The sequence below is a fragment of the Amblyomma americanum genome, chromosome 11, assembly GCF_052857255.1.
Source record: "Amblyomma americanum isolate KBUSLIRL-KWMA chromosome 11, ASM5285725v1, whole genome shotgun sequence".
NCBI classification, from domain to species: Eukaryota; Metazoa; Arthropoda; class Arachnida; order Ixodida; family Ixodidae; genus Amblyomma; species Amblyomma americanum.
The window spans coordinates 76918485-76940932 of record NC_135507.1 but is presented as its reverse complement, the minus strand read 5'-3'; the positions used below and the strand labels follow the sequence as shown (position 1 = coordinate 76940932).

The 22448-nt window shown below is 48.7% G+C and overlaps 1 protein-coding gene across 1 annotated transcript in view; it reads left to right on the top strand.

Moving 5' to 3' along the window:
- The window catches only part of Cdc14 (cell division cycle protein 14), a 48522-nt gene extending 37962 nt beyond the window's left edge, over positions 1-10560 (top strand). Inside the window, 1 exon segment of the mRNA XM_077643620.1 lies at positions 2744-10560. Coding sequence (XP_077499746.1) covers positions 2744-2783 — 40 coding nt within the window. The 3' untranslated portion in view covers positions 2784-10560.
- The last annotated feature ends 11888 nt before the right edge of the window (positions 10561-22448 follow it).

Here is a 22448-nt window from a genome sequence, read left to right as displayed (position 1 = left end):
TCGTCGAGGGGAGAGTCTGCGCTGAAGAGCCACAAGAGTAGTTCGAAACACAGCGCGAGCATGAAGAACGCAGCAGGTAGCTCCATGTAGAACTACGTGACATCGCGTGTTATCATGCATATCGTTATTATCGCTATCATGCATATCTGGAGGCCTAGAAGAAGGAGAAACGTGGAGAAGCAAAGGAGTCAAAATGGCGCCTTGTTGTGGAAGAAATTGATACCTTAAAGCGAAAGAAAGCAAGACTTGAAGCAACCGTTGCTGATCTGAGAGCTTCAGCAGACAACTTGGCTGAGAAAGCAGAAGAGACAGGCGATGTCGTGCACATTGTGAAGTCAAATTGCCTTAGGAAAACGGAAAAAACCAAGACGGAAGAACTTCTATACAGCAAGAAATAATCACAAAGCTTCAGAAGCTTCCATGAGCACTTGTTACGGCCTGTCTTGGTTTCTTAGTTTAGTATTAAACCAGTCTAGTCTGTAAGTGCATCTTTTTCTTAGTGTTCAATAAATTTGTTGCAGCGTGTTTTAAAAGAGTTGTTTTACTATAGAGGGCACTAAATTGAGTATTGAAGTGAGTTCCTGAAAAAAACTTTTGGGGGCCTTGAAAGTCCTTAAAAATCCAAGAATTTGTGCCTTCAAAGCCTGTACGAACCCTGGCAGTGGTCAAGCCATGGGCCACTGCACCGGCAGGCGGCTGTTTCAAAGCACAGCCACCAATGGGGCTTGTGACACCCAGCTTGCTCTTCCCGAGCAATGTGAGAGAAAATAGCTTCCATGTGCCTCATTTTTGCATGTTTCTTTGGGAGGCTGTCTATTTTGCATGTGAGAATGCTGTTGTCAGAGTTTTTTGTACTTGGTCACTTGTATTTTTGCTGTGTCCTTCTTTGTCTGCGGTCTCCCTCCTCTGCCCTACGAGTGGAGAGGGGGAGAGCGGAGTGTTCGACAGGTGTCAGGTGGAAAGTGGAAAATCCCCCTAAATGCCACCTGGCAGGTGGAGGGTTCACACAGGTGCAGACACTGGCAGACAGTTTTCACCTGCATGGCCCTCCTAATGCGATCCCATTGAAAGAAATGACTAATGACACGCCAGTTGGCATCCGAAAGCAACGGGCAGCTGAGTTCGGACGGCTGTCGACATGCATTGGCTGGCGGCGATGTCCAGAACTGAAAGACCAGGCTATTTTTGGGCCTAGCGTGAGCGGTCATCCTAACATCGTCACGCCTGCCATTACACGCATGTCAGAGGTGCTGTCAGAGGCACTCAGCTACAGTGCACCATAAAACAGGCGGGATTTTTCTGGAGCCCCATGCGAAGTGCCCCATGTCGGCTTTCCCGCTTGTCATAATTGAACAAAACGGGATGGCAGAGCTCACTCTAGAGGAATAGTACAGGTGACAGGACGAGTGCCATGGTGGGTGTTAAGTGTATGCAGCGCATTGTGGAAGGATCAAATAGACAAACCACATGCTTTCACATTATGATTGTTTGAAATAGAGAAACCACACGCTTTCGTTGTTTGAAGCGGTTGGTCGGCCGTCTTGTTCTGATCACATGTGATGGGAAAGCCCATGTGCGGAATTTTGCGTAAGGTCCAAGCCTAGCAGCGTCAGAAAAGACAGCGAAGGGGGGCGCCTTTGTACTCTTTAGCTGACAGCTTAAACTCGATCTTCGGATAATTTGCCCAGGTATTGTGGTTTTGCTACAATCGCGATTTATGAAAGTGGGCATGGTATTCGATTGCTCCTGAATATTGTGAAATTTTTTTGATATTAAAAAATTCTCGAATATCAATTTCTGGAATGGACTGTGAAGTGAGTAACAAACACATTCGATTCGTATTCGAAAATTTGTGTTATCACACATCCCTAATTTCTGCATAATTGAAATGAATTTTGGTATTCTTTCAGCTTAAATTAGTGAGTACCAGTTTCTGCATATGAATAAATTTTTGGTATTCTTTGAGGTCAAGTTATTGAATGTTGGCTGCATTATTAAGTGGTAACAGACATGAAAATTTTGGATGCATGTTTTCTTGTTTGAATTGAAGCAATGCATTGGACATTATTGTACATAGATGACCATGTGAAATTCACCTCACCGCGATATATTATTTGTAGCAATTTCTCCTCTCGTATCGATTTGGTTTCAGTTTCAGCAGCCAAATGGTGTCTATGACATTAAAATTTAGTGTATATCACATGATAAAAAAACCTAAATGATATATAATTGCTCGTTGATCATATTAATTTGCTGCAATTCTTACATCAGCTTACTCCAAGATCAGCAGTAACAATGAATGAAGAAGTGGCCCAGATATCACTATTTTTTTATGCCTTCTGCAACCTGAACTGAATTTTGATGTCATAGTCACCATTTGGCTGTTGAAAGTGAAACAACACAAAAAATAAGAATTCAATCAAATTATTTGGCCCAATGCTTAGGGGAATTTCCCAAGGCGGAGTGGGTGTGCAATAAGGGAGTAATTATACTCATTAGCTTTTTTTTTTGTATCCGTATGGCTGCACCTGGGTTGATGCTAATGAGTAACTACTGACTTGTTATAAATTATTTACTTGGCTTACATTTTATGTTTACTAATGTCTCGTGTATCATTACTAAGAAAGAACACGCAATCAAAATCTATTGCTGTAGTGCTGCTTTAAAATGGCATGTCAAATGTGTCATTGATGGCTACGTACGTTGATGTTGAGCTTGCCTCTCGTTCATGGCTGTGTTGCAGTGTCGCAGGCCGCCAGGCATCGGGTAGCATGCCCAGGTGACGAGGGGGGCCGGCCCTCCGGAGGGCGGCAACGGAGGCGCCCCCCGGCCCCCCTAGCAGGCGCTCCCCCCGGAAGAGGCCCAAGAGATGCCCCCCACCTGCCACCTGCCGCTGACAAGATGGCACAACTGTCACCCACCCTTCCTTCTCTTCCTCGGCCACCAGTGTGTGTTGTCTCTCCTCCACCTCCGGGCGAGAATGGCCCGCTCTGCAGCAGGGTGGTGATGAGCGGACATTGTTCCAGCTGGCTCCTTCCCTGTAGACCCCACCAGAGTCGTGTGTTTAACTTTGGCCGGGAGTCAAGCGGATGCTGTGTTTGCCACACGGGCAAGCGTTTGAGCCACTGGGAGAGGTTTCCCCCGGTTTTTGTTGCTGCGGCAACGTGTACAGCCTTGACCAAAAGTCTTGAAGCCTCAGGGTTTGCTTTGTAAGCTGCATAATGTAGTGGAGCGTCTACAGCACCTTTCAAATTCTAAATTTCCGTGAGGTGAGGAGGACCTTCATACCCAGCTTTGAAAGCATTTCTGATTTTAGGACATCATGCCATAAGTGTGGTGCTATGCAGCTCAAGAGCCAACTTTTTGGCCTGAAGACTTTTGAGCAAGGCGTTACTTCAGCCTAACCTAAGCTGAGGCGGAGGTGGTAACTTAAGTTGCCACCTGAGGAGGCTGTTCTGACAAATTTCGAGCCCTGTGCTCGTACCGGTGCTTTCATTTTAAGTTTGCCAGAACAGGCCTACTAATCTTTTTGGAAGCACGCAGCTGTAACACGTTCTCCTTGTTTGAATGCTGCATTTCTTGATTTGTCATCTTCTGGCAGCTTGGCGAGGTTCAAATGTTTTTGACGCACATTTCATGCCTGTTGCACACAGAACTGTCGTTTTGAGGCACAGCAACCAGTCCCAGATGCATTTTTGGGTGTGCTATGGCACCTTACAAACTCCGGCATCTTTCAAACGGTAAAAGCCCCGTACACTTACAGTGCGATTTTAGCATTTGAAAGGTCTGGCTGAGATAGATCTTGAGGTTATGCATCTTTGATCTGAGCTCATGTGATGGTGTGAGCCTTGAGTTGACAGAAGCCTGAGGCTGTGTTACAAGGGTCTGACCGCTCTGCCACTGTTGTCTCTAGTTCCATTTTAGGTGAAACGTAAAGCAGGGTCTATTAATGTGGGCCGAGACTTCATTGTTCGTTGGACAACAGGAGCTGTACCCAAGTAGCCACGCTTATTCGTGGGACATCCAGATGTCCTTTCATATGCTCTAGAAATCTACGGGGTGACCCTAAATGTCTGCAGGAAGTTTGGCAGATGACTGTAAGGGAGACCAAGGGTGAGGGACTTGGATCTCCAGTGTGTTTCTGAAATGTTTTCTTTTTATTCCTGTAGCAAAATTAGTAGCCCACCAATGTGCACTAACAACATTATATTTTGCATGTGCCACTGTTTGTATGAGTTTTTGGCACAATCAACTTATGCTTTAAGTGTTCACGCATACTCATTAGAACACCTCACAGCATTGTGGTTTGTTCGTTTGGAATAACCTTAATTGAAGTGAAATTTAAGCATTCTATTAGAACCAGTTGATCTAAATGCAATTGAAATTTCTGCTAGCTAATTTTTGTCTGTTTATTACTGTTGAACACATTTTTATCTACAAAGGCCTTTTATTTAGGCGTGGCTTAGTTTTTGTTTTTCATTTGCTACTGTGATGCACACAAAGTTAGTGGATATACAGTAAAAGTCTAGTGGACATTTATTTACCTTATAAGACATCTAGATCAGGATTTTATTAGTATACAGGTTTGTGTAATTATGGCTTTAAAATGGTCACCCTGAAACGAAAAGCTTTACATATCTGCAAGTGAATATCTTGGATATACGTATTTGACATCTGCAGAATGATACTGCTGTAGTGCCAACGTCCAGTATGAATATCTGCACAGGTGGATATGCAGATTTGTAGTGGATGTCCCATGGATATACTTGGCTGCTTGAGTAGTTTATGCCGCAAATCAGCGCTCTGCAGCACAGCCTATTGGCCAGTTTTTCCCAGTGAGGCATAAACAGCTATGATCACATTTCCTCTTTGCAAATCCACTTGAACCATGAACGGATTTTGCAGTGGTCTCTACCCAATGTGGGCACCGGTCCTTTGTTAAGGCCACTTCCCATCAGAAATTAATGCACTTCTGCGTTATAGGCTGCAGCAGGAATCTCACCGGTAAATCGCTAAGTTATGCCTTGCATTAGTGGTGTAATTCATAAACATTATTTGTGACTGTCAGACTGAGTTCTTGCAAGGAAAGGCTGACTATATGCTGTAAAGCTAGGCAGGGAGCTTGTTTTCTTTCTGAGCGTTGTCTCTGCATTGTCTCAAACTGTCCTGCCGGACAACTCCAATGGACCTTAAGAGTCAGTTGCCGCAGCAACAAAAAAAATCTCACCCGGTAAGCCTCGAGGGATGCCGGCAAGCACACTGCGCCAACATATTGGCTGAGTTGTCGGCGTCTGTGTGGCATTTTGTAAGCTGGTTGGCCTACATCGGACATCTTCACATCGCACAGGGACACATTCAAGTACAGGAAAACTGCAGCGTCATTTCTCATTTGCCTGAATGTGTCTTTCTGCCGACGCCTTCCCGGTTCTTCATGCTGCGAATTCGTCGCCCACATTCACCCTTCATTCCCATTGACCTGGCGAGAGGTGGCGCCCCCATCCCGTCCTCGTAGTTGAGGGTGAAAACTTGTCCACTTGATGGCACCACTGTAGCCGTGGGCCTGCACACAGTGAGGCACTATCTTTAAACTGACCTGAATGGTTGGTGTTTCTGGTGACCACCTCCAAGCTGAATGGTTAGTGTTTCCGGTAACCACATCAAAGGTGCCTGCAAACTTCGTTTTGGGGCATAGTGTTCGTGGCCATTAAGGTGCATTCACACTTGCAAGTCGCAAAGGTTGTGCGACTGTTTCGGCCAACTGGCGGTCACAAATGGTAGCATTGGCTGAAAAGCAACAGATGCAGGATGGTTGCTTGCTGCTTGGTTTTCTAGCGTTGCGATGAAAATCTTGCGACCCTGCGTCGGGAACCACTAAACTGATCAGCGGCACCCTAAGAGTGATGGGAAGCTTATTCTTCATCTGACTTCTTATTTCCAGCATTGGTATTGTTGACCTGGTCTTTGGTAAAAAATCACAGCTGGCTGCATACCCTTCGCAACTCGCAAGTGTGAACACACTTTTACTATCCACCCATGCGTAATGGGTTGCTGGGAAATGACAGGATGAATTTGCACACCTTGAAATGACGCAGCAAGAGTCAGTGCTGTGGATTATTGACGTGCCACTCACCACTCATTTTGTTCCTGCACTGCGACTACACAGTACAGATGCTACGACAGTGCCCGATGCAGGCGCACGGTGCAGCTGGGCCACATTATGACTGTTGCATACTGTGCCACTGTTGTCTCTGCAGTGGAACACCATGCCTTCCTTACCAATGTCGACCGCTTCCTCCATTCGTCAACAAGATTGTTGTCTGATCTGCAACCTGGGGTGGTGGATTGCCGCCATGGGCCAAGTGTCTGAACAGCACAATATCTGGTGCCACTTTGGTTTTGGGGTGGATGATAGTGAGAACCAACCATGGGTCTGCGCTTTGCCCCTGCCCAGTCACTTCTGTGCAAAGGCATCTGTTTGCATTTCTTTTTTTTGTTCAGAGAAACAGTGGAGTTGTCAAATGCACTGTGCTCGATGCTTGACCCTTACGGCAGCGAAAGATTCCCTTCTCAGGTTGCCGGGGAACAGATGACTCGGGTTTCGTGTAATGTCGGGTGTTTTTTTGAAAATGTCTGCCTCCGAAAATTTTTTGTTTTCTTTTTGTCTTTGACCTGTCACTTGTTGACTGCATACCCGCACATTCGTTCTTACTGTACGTGAACCTTGTCCTTGCCGTCTGTGTTGTTCCTTGGAAGGGCGAGAGGAGAGCCATGGGAGCTGCTTGGCAAAGTGCAGAGAGCCATGGCTTGTGTAGATGCAGCCAGTCCCCCCCTGATTGTGACACTGTTCCAAAGGGTGCAGCTGTGACGACTAATGCATTGTTCAGTTTATGCCAAAGTGTGACATGCCATGGCTCAGGCGCCCTCTCCGTTTTCCTTTCAACTGGATGTTTGGTGTCTCGGGTCTCTGTACAGCAGCAGTGCTTGTTCCGTTGGACTGCAGCGAGCACGAAATTGGTAACCTTGTTCAGTCTTTTTTTTTTTTCTTTACATTGAGAGATTCATATGTGAATTGTCCAAATGCAAAGCGTTGTGCAAGGCTGCGAATGGCCACTCACTTCAGACAGGCCTCGTCAGAACCTATTGAAGCTTGCCTTTGGTTATGGGGGAGACTTGCAGTAGTTTGGTCAGTGAGTGGAAGATTGCCTCTTGTGCTCGTTTTAATTTAGTGATTTTTTTTCCTTGTTAAAGAGACCACTGAATTCACTTGCAATGTTGGTTGATCCCGGAATTGTGGGATGAAGTGACGTCCATTGGTGACTTCTGAAGGAATGCGGGATTCTATCATTGCCAGCCTCATCCAGGAGCCATGTTCTCTGCACAACTGCTGTTTTAGCAGCGAGTCCTTTTTGCCGGAGAGGTTTTATCATTACCGGGCCCATTTGCAATTTCATAACCGCTGACGGTTTGTGCAGAGCGAATAGACTTGCCCTCTGCTAGGAATATTGGTCACAGTCAAACCCAGTGAAACAACATATCCTTAGCTCTGCACACATTCACTGAAAACGTACAGGGTTTATCACGTTACCTGTGGCATGCTGCTGCATCTTCTTCAGCAGCTTGCCGAAGTTTTCATACAAGAGAAGGTTCAGCCACTTCAGAACTTGTGCTTAGTGCCTCTCACCTTTTCTTGAGGCCGGCACGAGCTCTTGCTTATCCTTGCCAGTGCAAGTCACATTGTCACATTTTACAAAGTTCTTTGTACGCTGGAACACAGAGATAGATTTTTGGGAAATTCTGTCCTTCTACTTCAGTTTTCATTCAGGGCTGAGGTAGCTGCAGTGATTTTACTGCACGTGAGCGTTGCTAAAGCACAGCACACAATGGAGCAGTGGTATTGCAGTATTGCCATAGCTCTGCCCCAGGTACTGTAGTGTTGTCTCAGTAGTTGAGGCACGTTCAGGTCATGGTGGTTAGCAGGGCAACACTCACAAAAGCCCTACCTGTTTTCACAGTAAGTGGCACAGCGTCCAATGCTCCTTGCTTTTTGTGGTCTTGGAGTATGGAAACAGGGTCGGTAGCAGCGTTCATTACTTTTTGCGGTTGGCACCAAATCTGACTGGCTTTGAGTTTTTTGCTGGCAGTCGCGTGACCGTGAGGAGGGCGCATTTTAATTCGACCGGTGATTTACCGTTCTTCGTTTGACTGTCATTTGTCTTTACTGCCTCATGTGTACATATCACTCATGTGATGATTTTATCAACATTGCGTGCCCATCCAGTTAACACTTTTGTATCGTGAGCTCATCGCCTGTTATCTGACCTTTCTTGTCATATCGCCCAATTACACGTCCTTCATGACCATCACCTGTCGTAGTAGTTTTACACTAGTTGGTAGCAGGTTCAGTTGGGTCACACAAAAACATCTGCACTTGCTTTTACCTGCAGGTGGATTTAACAGATATTTATTATGTAAAGCTACATAACATTGGGTGTAGTAACATTGGTCGGTGGTGGGAGCGTTGTTACAATGTTTGAGCCAAATAGTTTGCGACGGTAATTTAGCTGTGTGATGGAGTACGTCACTAGTGTCAATTATTCAGTAATGTAGCAAACTAGCTCGGGGGCAGTAGCGAGAGAATGTTGCTTTGCAGTAATTTGTTTGTTTTAGAATACCCACCATAGCTGTTCACTCTTATTTTGACTAAGAAACAAGGTGCGATTCTTATTGTTTAGGATTGTAGGAAGCAAGCACAGAATTTTGTTCGTATTTGAGAAACTGATGAAAAGCAAAAAAAAAGTGCGTGCTTTTCTGCTGCAGACAAAGATGAATGAAATTCTTCACCGGTGTGATAGAGTAGTGTGCTGCAATACCTAGAGTGGTTCATAATCCACACTTCATGCCCGGTATCTGACGTTCCAGGATTTTGGTCTCGCTTCTCGTTTGGCTTCTCGACTTCTGTTTTTTTTTTTCATTTTGTTTTTCAGCATTTCATACTGCTGTAGTCCACCGATGTTTAAGTGGTCTTGGACTACAGAAAAAGACACAAGTGAAGAGGGTGGGCTGTGTGTTATACACTGTATCATGCCACCACAGAAGTGCTGATGGTGCTGCTTGTGAATTGAGATTTTCTGGGGTGGGGTGCATCAGAGGCAGGTTCTGACGAGGCCTGATTCGCAAGGGAGGGGGAAGGGGAGGTGAGGGTGTTCTCTCTGTAGGAAGTGTTACTTGCGAAACGGTGTCATGTTGTTTGGCAATGTGGTTATCGTGGATTTCATGGTCACCATCATTTTGGGTGCACTCGCCTGTGTTAACATTGCTCTATGTAGGTCCATTTCCTTGTCACTAGTGGCGTGTATGCACAAATCCTGTTTATCCTCTTGTGTCACTAACGCTGTGCTCATGTCACTGTGATGACAAAAGAACCCGCACAGAGCGCTGTCAAAGCAAGCACTTCCAACAATTCAGTTTTCTTGCAAGGGAGAATTTTTTTCTTCCCTTTTATTTCTTTGTATTTTTTGTGTGTCTAATGTCCATTCCGGTGTATTTTTTCTTACCTTTTTATTTCATTGTTGTGTTTTTTTGTGTGTTTAATGTCCACTCCGGTGCCCTTGTGTGAAACAGTCAATGCCTGTGTTATGCACTTTTATTTTCATTGTGTGCATCCCTGGGGGCTTGCACTAGAGGTGTAACTCTTGGTGGAGGAAACACGGGATGAATAGCATGTCTTGAGGTTCCCCATACCTCCCGCCTCCCTGGTCATGTTGAACTATTGTTGGATGCAGTCCAAGGTCCAAAGAACGCGGCTTTGTGAAACGTGTATGTTGGCTGTCAATAGGGATCGTCATCGTCAGCTCCTTTTGATTTCATTAGCACCAAGCATTGAGCGCTTTTCTATTGCTAGCAGTTGGCAAGTGTTTTTAACATGAGTTGTAAAATGTGGGCCTCGAAAGTGGCTTATGAAGTCAAGAGTACTGGGGACTAAATGGTGATCGTGATCGCTGTTGAACATTGACAATTTTTTTTATAGTGTGGCATTCAAGAGAAAGTAATAATACGTGCTCGCCGTGTAGTAATGGTGTATCTGCTTGTGTACTGGGTCTTTAGGGCATGCTGTTACAAAGGAGTGTTCTTCCTGCCAAGGATGACCCAAGGCCATGCAGGCTCTTCTACCCTTAAAAATTTTTTTTAGCATTCAGTGGATCCCTTATGAAAAGACGAAGCAGTCTGTAGAAGGTCTACGGAATGTTGACAAACACTTTTGTGAGGATAACTTTGCTTCTTCGCCCGCTCCCCTCTCTTTTGTGTTGTGTGCCAAGCTACTTACTCATTGCTCGCAGCTGGGCCGCTCCTCTTTGCGGCTACGTGGTTTTTCGTGTTTTATTCTTCTCACTATACTATAAATATATGCGTGTACGTATACGTGTAAAATGTTTGTAATGGAGGCATCTTGTCTTGTAATATGTGCATACAGGAGGCGAGCGACAGAAAAGTGTACTATTTTAGATTCCAAGTCCTAGAACTATAGCGGTGTAATAAATTTTAGTTTTTTAAATAACACAACCTGTGGGCTTCTTGTCTCCTTCCTGCCCATTGTGAGCGCAGACACTTGCTGCAGTGTCAAGGCAGTACTCATTCACTCTCTGTGGATGTGTATGACAGAAAATGTGGAAGCGATCTTGAAGAACACAAAACCTATAGCAACAAAAGTTATTATTAGCACTAATCACTGATTCAGTGCTTGTCTCAGTCAATATTCTGGTGAAAATACAAACCTTAAAAAAAAAGTGGCCCCATTGAAGGTGGTTTGTCACATTATCCCCAGTTAGTATAATAGTTTGTTTCCTTTGAGCTGGTCCTGGACAAACTGCATCCACTTGAAACTGCTCCGAGCTACGAAACACAGTTATACACCACGCCACTTGCACTGACCCCTGATTTTGCTTAGGTGGTGCTATACATTTAAGGCCTGACATAGTGTAAAGCATTGTAATTTGGGTTGTGCGTGAACTTGGACTGAGCATCAGTTCCACATAATGTTACCTTTATTTTATTGCACATGGAGGCACCCTGGTTGTGCTCCATTCCAGGTTTCCCTGAATGTGTGTAAACAGCTGACGTAGGCCACCTTATCACAGCAGACGCCTTGATATGCAGGAAATCTTGTCAGTGTAAGAGGATGAGGTTGCCTAGAGGGACAAAAAGGAAACACTAAGCTCAGTTTGACTGACTGACTTGTGTCCAAACAGCACAAATATGTTATATTTATCATGAACACAACATATTTACATGATTGTAAGTCGACCCCCATATGACATTTCAGGGAAAAAACTTGGAGGTCGCTTAGCTTGGCCTTTAATATGAGAACGCGACAGCATTATCAGTCTGAGCGTGTGAAAGTATCCACTGGTCTGCGCTTGGCGCGTTGAGTCATGTGACATGGTAGATGAGGTGGCTGTGGGGGCAGAGGGGCGGCTGGGAGCGGTGAAACAGCGCTTCTTAGAAAGAAAGGCTGCGAGATGGTTGCGTGTGTACCATAATGGTGCCTGTTGAGGAAACGCTGTCACGTACGTCTTCCTATGGGTTGGTTAGGAGTTAGCAATTTTAAAGCGCAGCTCTCAGGCGCTCGATCCTGGCTTGCGCCTTGTGAAAAAAAAAAACGAACAGCACGGTGAAGGATGAAAGCAGGGCGATAACAAAAAAGCGGAGGGTGAGGGATATAAGACGTCTATACACCCCCTCCCCCCTCAAGACCCCGCCCTATGCCCCCCATTAGACGTTTTGGCATAAGACATAGGATATCGAGACTAGTCCGACTTTGCGCCGATGTTGTTCTGTCCCCAGCTGGACAGGCATGCAGCCAGGATTTTTTTCGGCAGGGGTCCGAGGTAATTTATTAAATCGGAAGGGGGGTCTCGGGGCCCCCCTTAGGATGTGCTATCGGGGACAAAAGTGGTATACTCCACGCAGCGGGAGCCGGAGCAAAGGAAAACTAGCGTTCCTGTATATACAGGAACACTAAGGAAAACTGCATCGTAACGCCATCTACAGGCGGCATCTGCGATCAAGACAGCCAATGGGAGCCCTTTATTATCTGCAGGCACGTCGCTTGACTCGCTTCAATCTTTCACGCTTTAGATGGCGTTACGATGCAGTTTTACGTTACTGCGGCTCCCGCTCCGTGAAGTTTACCACTTCTGTCCCCGATAGTACATGCCTGCCCTTGAGTACTACCCAGATTATCACCAATCCGATAACCAGGCATGACACTGGGGCACTATACGCAGGCTCTGGCTTTTACAACAGAGTTTTTGCTCGGACCGGCTGTTTGTGTGTACTTGACTGACACTGTTCGTTTGGTGAACGCAAAATTTTGATCGATCAGTGCACGAGCTCGTTGCACTGAAGCGCAGTTAAAATCGTTACTACTAGAAAAAAATTGCAGCCTCTCCCAGATAGCACATGACAGCGGGCCAATATCAGACGTCCGCTGTCAAAGCGCGGCCCTTAAATAGGCTCAGTGTTGCCAATGAGCATCTGATATTGGCTGTGCCACTCATTTACTGATCCAATGGCCCTCGTTGGCCGTCTCCATGTATTGGCAGTGCCATCATAAAATCCTGTGTCAGGTGGTCCAGAATTGTCCCACTCTTTGCCATTGCTGGCTCTGCCGTCCTATAATCATGGCTGTCATGGGCCATGTTAGCCAGAGTTCCTTCACTGTTTTCCAGAATTGACTATGCTATTCCAGAGAGCTGTCTATATTGGCCTCGGTTTGCCATCACTCATCCAGTGTTATACTGGCTGTAAAGACGCAAATCAGACGCACAAGAAATGTGGACAGGCAAAATCTTTGTTGACACAGCGTTGCTCCAAGCCAAGAGTTCGAGAGCGTCAGCTTCGTCTTCGCAAACTGAACTGCGTCAGCTTCGTCTTCAGCTTTCCTTCGGCGGCACTGGCCGCTGGGGCAGCAAACCCCAATTGTATGTCTTACAGTACCCCCGGGGTGAAAAGGCGCCATCCTGGCGGCCTAAGGGCACGAGATGATAGCGGGGTCTTAGTAGGGTTTCAGGCGGTCGAAATGGACGATTTCGCGGCCGCGGCGTCGATGATCAGGCGAAGGCTTGAGGGGCTCGACGAGGTAGTTAACTGGAGATGTCTGCTGAACTACGCGATAGGGGCCGTGGTATTCGCTTAGCAGTTTTGTCGACAGGCCCGGGCTGGATGAGGGCACCAAAAGCCAAACTAAGGAGTCGGGAAGGTAAGCCGGCGGCAGACAGGTAGAAGTGGCGCGTGAACTTTTCTGATGGTACTGATCGCGGGCAGTCAATGAACGGGCGAGTTGACGGCATTCTTCGGCATGCGCAGCGGCTTGAGGGACTGTTGTAAATTCGGAAGAATCTGGGCGGTATGGGAATATGGTGTCCATAATTGAAAATGGCTCCCGGCCATAGAGAAGAAAATACGGGAAAAACCAGTAGTTGCTTGCATTGCAGAATTGTAAGCATAGGCAACGAATGGTAGAATGCGGTCCCAGTTGGAGTGATCGGATGAAATCTACTTGGCCATCATGTCACCGAGGGTCCGGTTAAAGCGCTTTTAAAAAGTCACTTTTAAAGTCGCGGTTAAAGTCACTTTTTTTAGTTTGCGGCACAAGTTACGGCTAATCAAGGACACGGCAGCACCAGTGTCAATGAGCGCATGAACAGGAACACCTTCAACCAGCACTTCAAGAATGTTCACAGGAGCGGCAATAGGACTTGAAACGGTCGGTGACGGCGCAGTTCTTGCCTCCGCAACTGCGGCGCCTAGTTTTCCGCTTGGAGCGGTGGCGACCGGCGGCGCATAGGAGAGACCGAACGGCGGCGAGGAAACGGCGACCGGGGGGTTCGGTGGTAGGAGTCGGAGCGATAGGTAGACGGATGCTGGGGCAGATGAGAGGAGTCAAGTGCGGGGGGCACGGGAACGTCGTACATCGGCGCTCGCCTGTAGTCGTTAGAACGGGATCCGCGGGTGCGGCACCAACGGGCCACATGACCAGCGAGGCCGCAAGTATAGCAAATCGGGCGGTTATCTTGCGTGCGCCAAGGATTCAGAGTGCGTGGAGCGGTGCGAGGCAAAGGCCGGTGAGGGTGAGGCATTGTAGGAGCGAGCGGCGGGTCAGGAAAGACGGTGCAAGGTGTCGCATAGGCAGGAACAACCGGCTGAGGTCGTGGCCGGACGACAGCTTCAGCATTGGTCAGCGGTGCAGTGACTACAGGAGGTGGATTAGCGGGAGGCAGGACCTCTGCAACCTGCTCCTGGATGACACGCTGAATAGAAGGCAACAGCGTTGGCGTTGGAGCGGGTGGGCAGGTAACCATGCGATAGTTGGCGGGCGACCTCCTCCCGCACAAACTGCTGGATCTGCTGAAGAAGGGTCGACTGATCGTGAGCAGGACCGCCGACAGCCAAGCTCGAAAGGGTGTTGTCCGGGCAAATGGTACGGCGGGTGACAAGACGCTGTTTCCGGAGCTCGTCATAGCTCTGACACAAAGAAACGACATCGGAGATGGTTTGAGGATTCTTGGACACTAACATCTGAAATGCGTCGTCCTCAATCCCTTTAGGAATGTGTTTGATTTTGTCCGCGTCGCTCATGGATGGATTCAGACGCTTGCATAAATCAACGACATCCTCGATATAGCTTGGGAAGTTCTCGCCGCTCTGCTGGGCCCGACTGCGCAACCGTTGTTCGGCACGAAGTTTTCGGACAGCGGGGCGGCCGAAGACATCGGTAAGGCTGGTTTTGAGGGCCGCCCAGGTAGAAAAATCGGCTTCGTGGTTGCGAAACCACTGGTTGGCCACGTCGGTCAGATTAAAAATGACGTTTGTCAGCTTGACGCTGTCGTCCCACTTATTATAGGCGCTTACGCGTTCATAGGAGGCGAGCCAGTCTTCGACGTCGGTGTCCGTGCCGCTGAAGATCGCAGGGTCGCGCTGACGCACGGGACCGGAACAGACGACGGCGGCGGGAACAGTGGAGCCAGGCTGGGGCTGGGTGTCAGTCATCGTGGTAGAGGCTGGTAAGAGGTGTAGATCTTCAGGTCCGTAGATCCGTAAGGTCCGTAGCTTTAGGGTGGGAACAGGCAGCACCTCCACCAAATGTAAAGACGCAAATCAGACGCGCAAGAAATGTGGACAGGCAAAATCTTTGTTGACACAGCGTAGCTCCAAGCCGAGAGTTCGAGAGCGTCGGCTTCGCTTTCTTCGCAAACTGAACTGCGTCAGCTTCGTCTTCTTCAGCTTTCTCTCCTTCCGCGGCACTGGCCGCTGGGGCAGCAAACCCCAATTGTATGTCTTACATGGCAAAAATGAAGATGAAATGAAAATTGGTCTTCAGGAAAGGAAATGGCACAGTAATTGTCTCACTAATCTCGGTGGACACCTGAAGCGCGCCGTAAGGGAAAGGGCATCCTTTATCAGACATGACACTGGGGCACTAAACGGTGGTCAACCTTTTGCAATCTGCTAAAATGGCATACAGAATTCGCAGTTTTCCTGCATTATCTCTTGAATCGCACGGTTGAGACTAAACATACGTTTTCTCTTCTTGTTAAAATACTGGATGAAGTAGCTATAGCACGCGTACGGGTCCATGTTGAACTACAACATGGTGGATATCCAGGGGCTGAACGGATTATTCCACTTCTGCTGGATCGAATGCGCGCAAAGAGGACCTTTCGCGGTGTACCGGCACGCAGTATTTTCCTGGAACGACAAAAACTCTTGTAGAGAGACGTAAGTGCACCTCCAGATGTCTTCCTAAATTTTATCGTATTTTGCCGTCGACGACAGGGGATAACTACTGGAATGGATGCCTGATTAACTGGCAGACTGAGTAGCTCGGGGGGGGGGGGGGGTGCATTTTAAGGTGGAGTAATAAGAGTTTGGGTGTCCTGCGCAGGAGGAGCATCGCTGTGGGTATCAGATAGGGTAGAAGGTGTGCCTGAGCGCTTGCGCATACCGGTATGATATTCTGTGTGCATATTTTGGTGCATGGCTGCTAATTTAGTGCGGACTCTCACTTTTGGTGCTGTCAGTTAAGCCTGGACTCCATGTACGCGAAAACTCACGCGAACGCGAAGGCGATGGCGGCGGCGACGGCTGGCGTTCGCTCTGTCGCTTGTGGGCAACCTCCATGCAAGCGAAGGCGGCAGGCGACGCGAACCCGCGACGTGCGCAGCGGACTCCGTGCTTTGCGCACTCAAGCTTAGAAACACGCCCGTAACCTGTTCTCTCTCTTAAAATTTTGTGAGTGTGCCTCTTATTCAGGGCCAAAGGAATATTTCCTCTACGGCAGCGGTGTAGCGGCAGTGGAGATAGCCAAAGGCGTGCTTGCGGAGACGAAGTCACATCACGGGTTCACGGGGAGGTGTGCTTTCGTTCGGTGCCTGTGCACTCCGGCTTAGTAAAAACACTCCCATAAACTGTCACCGCAACCTGACGGTAAGTGAGCAAACTATAATATACCACTGAGAATGCGCGCCGCGAGTGTTTCTGCACAGTTGGAGCGCAGCGGCACGGTGGATCGAGCGCCGGTACCCGCGGCTCGACACGCATCTCTCCCTGCAGTACGCCCGCTCGCGTAGCCCGCTCCAAATGCTGTTAGCCCTCCGCACCCAACAAGTATATTGTTTCAATTATTTAAATCGTGCGGGTCTGCCTCTCAGCTACAAAACCAAATATTTTCTCGACGGTGGCGATGACCAAGACGACGGGCTGGTTTCGTGAGATGTGCTTGTGAGAAACCATGGACAAACCGGAAACGGCTTTGGGGGGCTCTGATTGGCCAGTCGCGTGGGGGACTTCCGGGCGACGAGCGAAATTTTCTGTGGGTGCAGATCCGAGCGACACGGCAAGCGACACATGCATTTTGCTTCGCGCGACGGCGTCGCTTGTCGCTTGCCGCCGTCGCCTTCGCGTTCGCGTGAGTTTTCGCGTACATGGAGTCCAGGCTTTATGCTTTACGTGGAGCAGTTTCTGACATATGGGTATCCTAATTGTCTGCGGACGTCTCCCTGTCACGGTGCGTTTGAGTCTATCTGATTGACTCTTTGGACATCGATTAGTTGGGTCGTCGCGTTATGTGCGCCTAATTCGGGTTGTTGAGGCATAGGTGGGGATGTCTGTCGGCGTTTTTGCGGCTGTGCAGACTGAGGTGTCTAGTTGCTTTGTTTCTGCCTGAGTGATGTGGTGATATGGGGCATTGTATGTGATGGGGCTTGAAAAGTAAAGATGACAGGGTCGATCCCCGAGACACACATATAGTCTGAGAAAAGGTTTAATAAGTAAAGGAACCGACAGAACTGAAAAAGAAGGACTATCTTTTAGGATTCCCTGTACCCATGCAGGAATGTAAAAAAGGCAGCGGAATTTCGTCAAAGTTGTTCAAGAGTATTGAATGCTCTTCGTTTTCATATGCTTTGGCGATATCCAAAGTGACTAAAGCCACGACCTCTTTCTTCTACACTGCAACCCTAGTTCTGCTTTCCAAGTATAAATGAGCAGTCTAGATCGAACGAAACCTTACCTGAGAAGAGCTGAAGGCTTGTAATGTCATAACGTGACCTGTAAGGAGACTGTGAACAATGTGTCCATTAAGTTTTACCAGATTAGACAAGAGGGAAATCGGCCGAATATTATTGACCACAATACCCTCCTAAGATCTTGAGTAGTAAGGTTATTTTCGCGATTTTCCACTAGGGAGCCAAGCTGTCTCGAGGGACACGTTAACGATATGCAAAGCATCAGGGGTAAAGTCTTACACAAGAGTATTTAACCTACCGATAGTGACCCCGTCGCATCCATGAGCTGTAGGTTCGAGGCCAGAAACTATAGAAAATTAATCAGTGGGTTGGACTGCGATGTAGTCTGCGCGTTGTGGGTAGGACGAATCTAGCATCTGCGCTTGAAAGCGCAGAGGAAGACCTTGCGCTATCTGTTCAAGTTGATTTTTTGCTTCCTGAGGGAGTAACACCAATGACTCTAACATGAGAAGACGTCGAATTACAGTTACGTTCCATGAACCGGTACAAAGGTTTTCGATCATTTTGACTCTTTGTTATTGACCGTAGATTGTACCCTGAACAAAGAACGCTCAGTGGCAATTAACAAGGAATAGAGAACTTGTTGAGCACTATCATATCAGATGATGCAGTGGAGGAGAAAGAGGAGTGCATAAGTTTTTAGAAAATACGTGGTTGATGAATTTCTGTGGTGAAGTAGCATTCCCTAAGGGGGACAAGATACTATGTTATTAGTTGGAAATACCACAACCCTCTGTATAGACCATGAGGAGACCTGCATTCCATTCGCTGCCAACGTTAAGTGAATGACAGACCGAGAAACAGCACGCATGTGTTTTTCCTGAACTACTGCAGCAGCGCACGTCCCTTGTCGACATCCGGGTTCAAAGAAGCTGCCCATATGCATCTGTGCGGAAACCACAAATTACGTGATGAGAATTGAAATCACCAGCTATCACCACCCTGTTGTAACCACACAAGAGATAGTTTCAACAACCTGTCCTGTGGACACCTGAAGGAAAGCAGACATTAGCAATGGTAAGGGGAGCACACTGCGGAATTGCGATATATCAACAGCTAGCCCCTTGCATTCAGGTCTTAGATGTTTGTGAGACACATGGGCCGCAACAGCGACCGGCTGGGAACACCCGAAAATTTTTGAGAGAATGACCTAATTGGTGAAAGACAAATTTCATGAAGTAAAATTATGTCTGGGTTGAATTGTGAGACAAGGATCTGTAAATCGTGAAAAGAAGGTGCGATTCAACGGCAATACCACTGTAGTACTTTTAACCCCGCCATGGTTACTGTAAAATCAGAGGAGCCTCCTTTAACACATCGGTGTTGCGCGGATTACTAGGGAAACCTTTTTTGCTTTTATTGTTAAAGTGGGCAGACTTCGACGGAGAGGAAGAAGCTCGACGCTTCTGAGCAGGATTCGCCATCTCGACGTCCAAAGATCAAACGGTATAAAGGCGGCCATCCCCGGCAACTTGTATCGGCGCAAACGAGGACGAAGCAGGAATATGAGTCCGGGGAGATGCATCAGTGAGGCTGTGGGAAGGACTAGTTGGTGGTGCGGGAAGAGCAACAGCTGAAGGACAAAACTTGCTAGAAATTACCTGGGAGAGAGTTTCACTAAAAATAGCCAACGTGCGATCCTCAACGCCTGCGAGCGCCTTCTCAACAGCTTAGACCACAGACTTTGTTAGCACCGCATCTACATCAGGCCCAGATGCCCTAGTAAGGCCAGCATAAGAATGGCTTTCCCTGTCTAATAGTGCATACTGCATAGTCATCAGCTCTGGAGCACCATCTGTGCTGGATGATGTCCAGAACACTCTGCCCATCAAAACGTTTTCGACAGCCAGCATCATCATCCGGGTGATCCCCGCGACAGAGGCTGAAATCTGGTACATGAGATGTGCGAAGGTCCCTGCAAAGTCGGAAACGCGTTGCTGATTTTCAAGCTTTGCTGCTGTGACCAAAGGGCCAGCAATTCCTGTTTTGCAAAGGTCGAGCTTGTAGCGCGTCAACGAGGTCGAAGACCCTGCAAAAGTTGCGATCACGGACTCTGTCGGCGCACGAGAGCCATCAGCTTCTCTGGTACAGCGGAATACTGACATCACGCCATCACCGACGTCGTGAAGGTCCTCAAGTATTTCCTGAGCAGAGGGTGATGGGTCCAAGCCGTGGATTATGCCTTCGGTACAAGCAAGTTGCTCAGGTATGAAAGGACAAAGAAGCTGGGTTCTTTCCTGCACGCGGGTAAGAATTGTGTGGTTCGCGTTCGATGCTTACCTTGTGGCCTGTTGTTAATTTCCTTCATAACAACACCTCTACTTTAATAAGATTGTTTCGAAGCCTGCGTACTTGAAAGTGGCCTAGCTTGTGAATTTCGTTTCGACGTACGGTCCTCGTAGCAAGGCCCACTGAACTAGAGACCTGGACATTTGGCATGGCTCCAGCGCGCATTTTCTAGTTCATGCCTTTTGCCGCTAGGGAACGGCAGCTACGGGCGGCTTGGCACTACAATTAACCTTTTGAGCAAGATGGCATCGGTTATATTACTTAAAAAATGTAGTAGTTTTGTCATCTGTCTACGTTCTGAGTATTCATCGTTCATCCATTGCCTACCAAAGATGCCAGGAAGTCCCAAGCCTGCATGCGCGCAAACAAAATATTCACCGCTATGATTTGAAGAAATATCGTATTTGCATCGTTCGTTACTAGGTTTAAACATAATAAGACAGGAGAAATGCACAGGGAGGCAGTGAGAGGAGAAAAATCATTTGTCGAAAGCAGACGATGATGATGATCATGACAAACGAACAGGTCAACCGAGCGTCCTCAACGGCCAAAAAGTTAACGAAAGTTGACGCACGCAGTCCCATAGGACCCCGTCAAGTGTGCAGGTCTCTAGTTCAGTAGGTCTTGTCTCGTAGCGCTAAAATATATGGTGTGCACTTTGCCAGGGGCAGGATTCACGCCCCTGCCTGGCAATTGTTGAACACCCCTACCCAAAATTTACCGCGCAGTAGAGCTTCAGTGGGTGCCGGCTCACTCTGGGAACCCTGGAAACGAGGCTGCCGATAAATTGGCCCGAGGTCTGGTTTGCCAGGCTCAGGACAGTCTCGATCCAGGATTCTCGAGGGAGCGGGCGCACACCTTTGCAGGAGCTCACGCAAATACCCCGTTTGGACCGTCGGACTTACCCTCCTCCCCACCCCTCTCTTACGCACTCCCAACAGATCCTCTTCAGACGCCTCCAGACCCGCTCTCTGTCATCCCCTCATCTTTGGTCCCACTATTGCGGAACATCTCCTGCATGCTCCCTATGCGGTGACCCCCCCCCCCCCCGCCACACTCTCCCATATCGTTTTCGGCTGCCCTGCTGACCCTCCCCCGCGGGGACAGCACGCCATCTCGAGCTGGGAGGACTGGGAGGTCCTGCTTATGTCTGCAGACCCGACATCGCAGCTTGCTGCGGTGACTCGGGCTGCCGACGTCATGTCCCGGCATGACCTACTTGATGCAGTGCTGGACCGCGCAGTGGCCCAGGGACCCAGCTGGGTCTAAAACTCACTTGCTCAATAAAGTTTTTCTGTCAGTCTGTCTGGGGGGGAAATCTGACTGTGCGGCCTGCCCGTGGCCCCCCCCTGCCACCGGATATGGACCGGTGTAGTTTCGGTTACTAGGCTTTGTTCCGGTGCAACGCCAGCGGTGGGGATGGGCTGGCCGGGGCCCGTCCTCTGGGGATGCAAAACCCCATGGGAGTGGCAGCGACTCCCAAGCGACTGAGTGGGCCAGTCGCGCACGTGAGGTCCGATGCCTGTGCGGAGGCAGGCCTGGTTTCATAATCAGGTTGGACTCACGGAATTGGGCTCAAAAAGTGCTCGAAAATCAAAAGGCCTCTGCACGCGGGGGCGTGCGTGGCTACCGGCTGGCGCGTCGGTTTCTGGCCACGGAGAGGCCAGGTTCGCGCGGGGGTTTCCAGCAGAAGGGCTCCTTGGGAGCGATGTCCTCGGGGAAGCAGCCAGGGATGGCTGACCGCGGGGCCGTGAGGCTAGAGCGCGGGACGCCGAGGTAAGGGGGACCTTAGTACGACCGATGCGAAAACCGTCGATGTTGTGGAGTAGCGGTGGAGTAGGCCCGGGTTATCTCACCCTCGGCCAGGTTCTTGGTTTGTGGCCCGGTCAGCCCGGCCCTGAACACTCCCTCCTCAGTAGGTGTGGAGCAAGCCAGGGGAGGAAATAAGTGCAAGGTTGGTTGGTTGGAAGCACAGGTGGGTCCCCAGGAGTCTAATTCCATTGGCTGGATCCACCACACATACTTCCGGAGTCTGAAAAGCCGCGAAAAACACTTGACGGTTAGTAGCTGGGCAGCGTTACGCAAGTCCGAACCGGACCCCTGAAAGTCGTGGAGGAGCCCGGGGCAGCTGCCCCGGGTTAGGATTCCCTGTCTCCGAGTCGGAGCTATTGCGTCGTTGGGTGGTCGGGCATCCCGTAAGTGGAGCCGCACCATTGGACAACATCGACGCCCTCCCTGTCCTGGCCAGACAGGAGTCGAGCGATGATAAAATGAGGGTCAGTATCTCGCTGTCCCCATTCCCATCACATTACCCATAACCCTTCCCTCAGTCCCATTCCCACAACCTATGTCCCACCCCCTCCGCTACGTCCCAGGGGAGATCAGGGGAGTCTCCCCGGGCCCGCTCCCCCGGCTGTGGGTCGCTTAGTAGCATTACCCCATTTTTTTTATTTTCCCACCTGCGGGTGGCAAAAGCACAACATTGCCTTCGGGCCTTTTCATTTATATTACGATTGGGTTAAGCCTGTGATACTTTAGTGGTACAGGCAGGAGCTTATTGGTTTACGTTTTTTT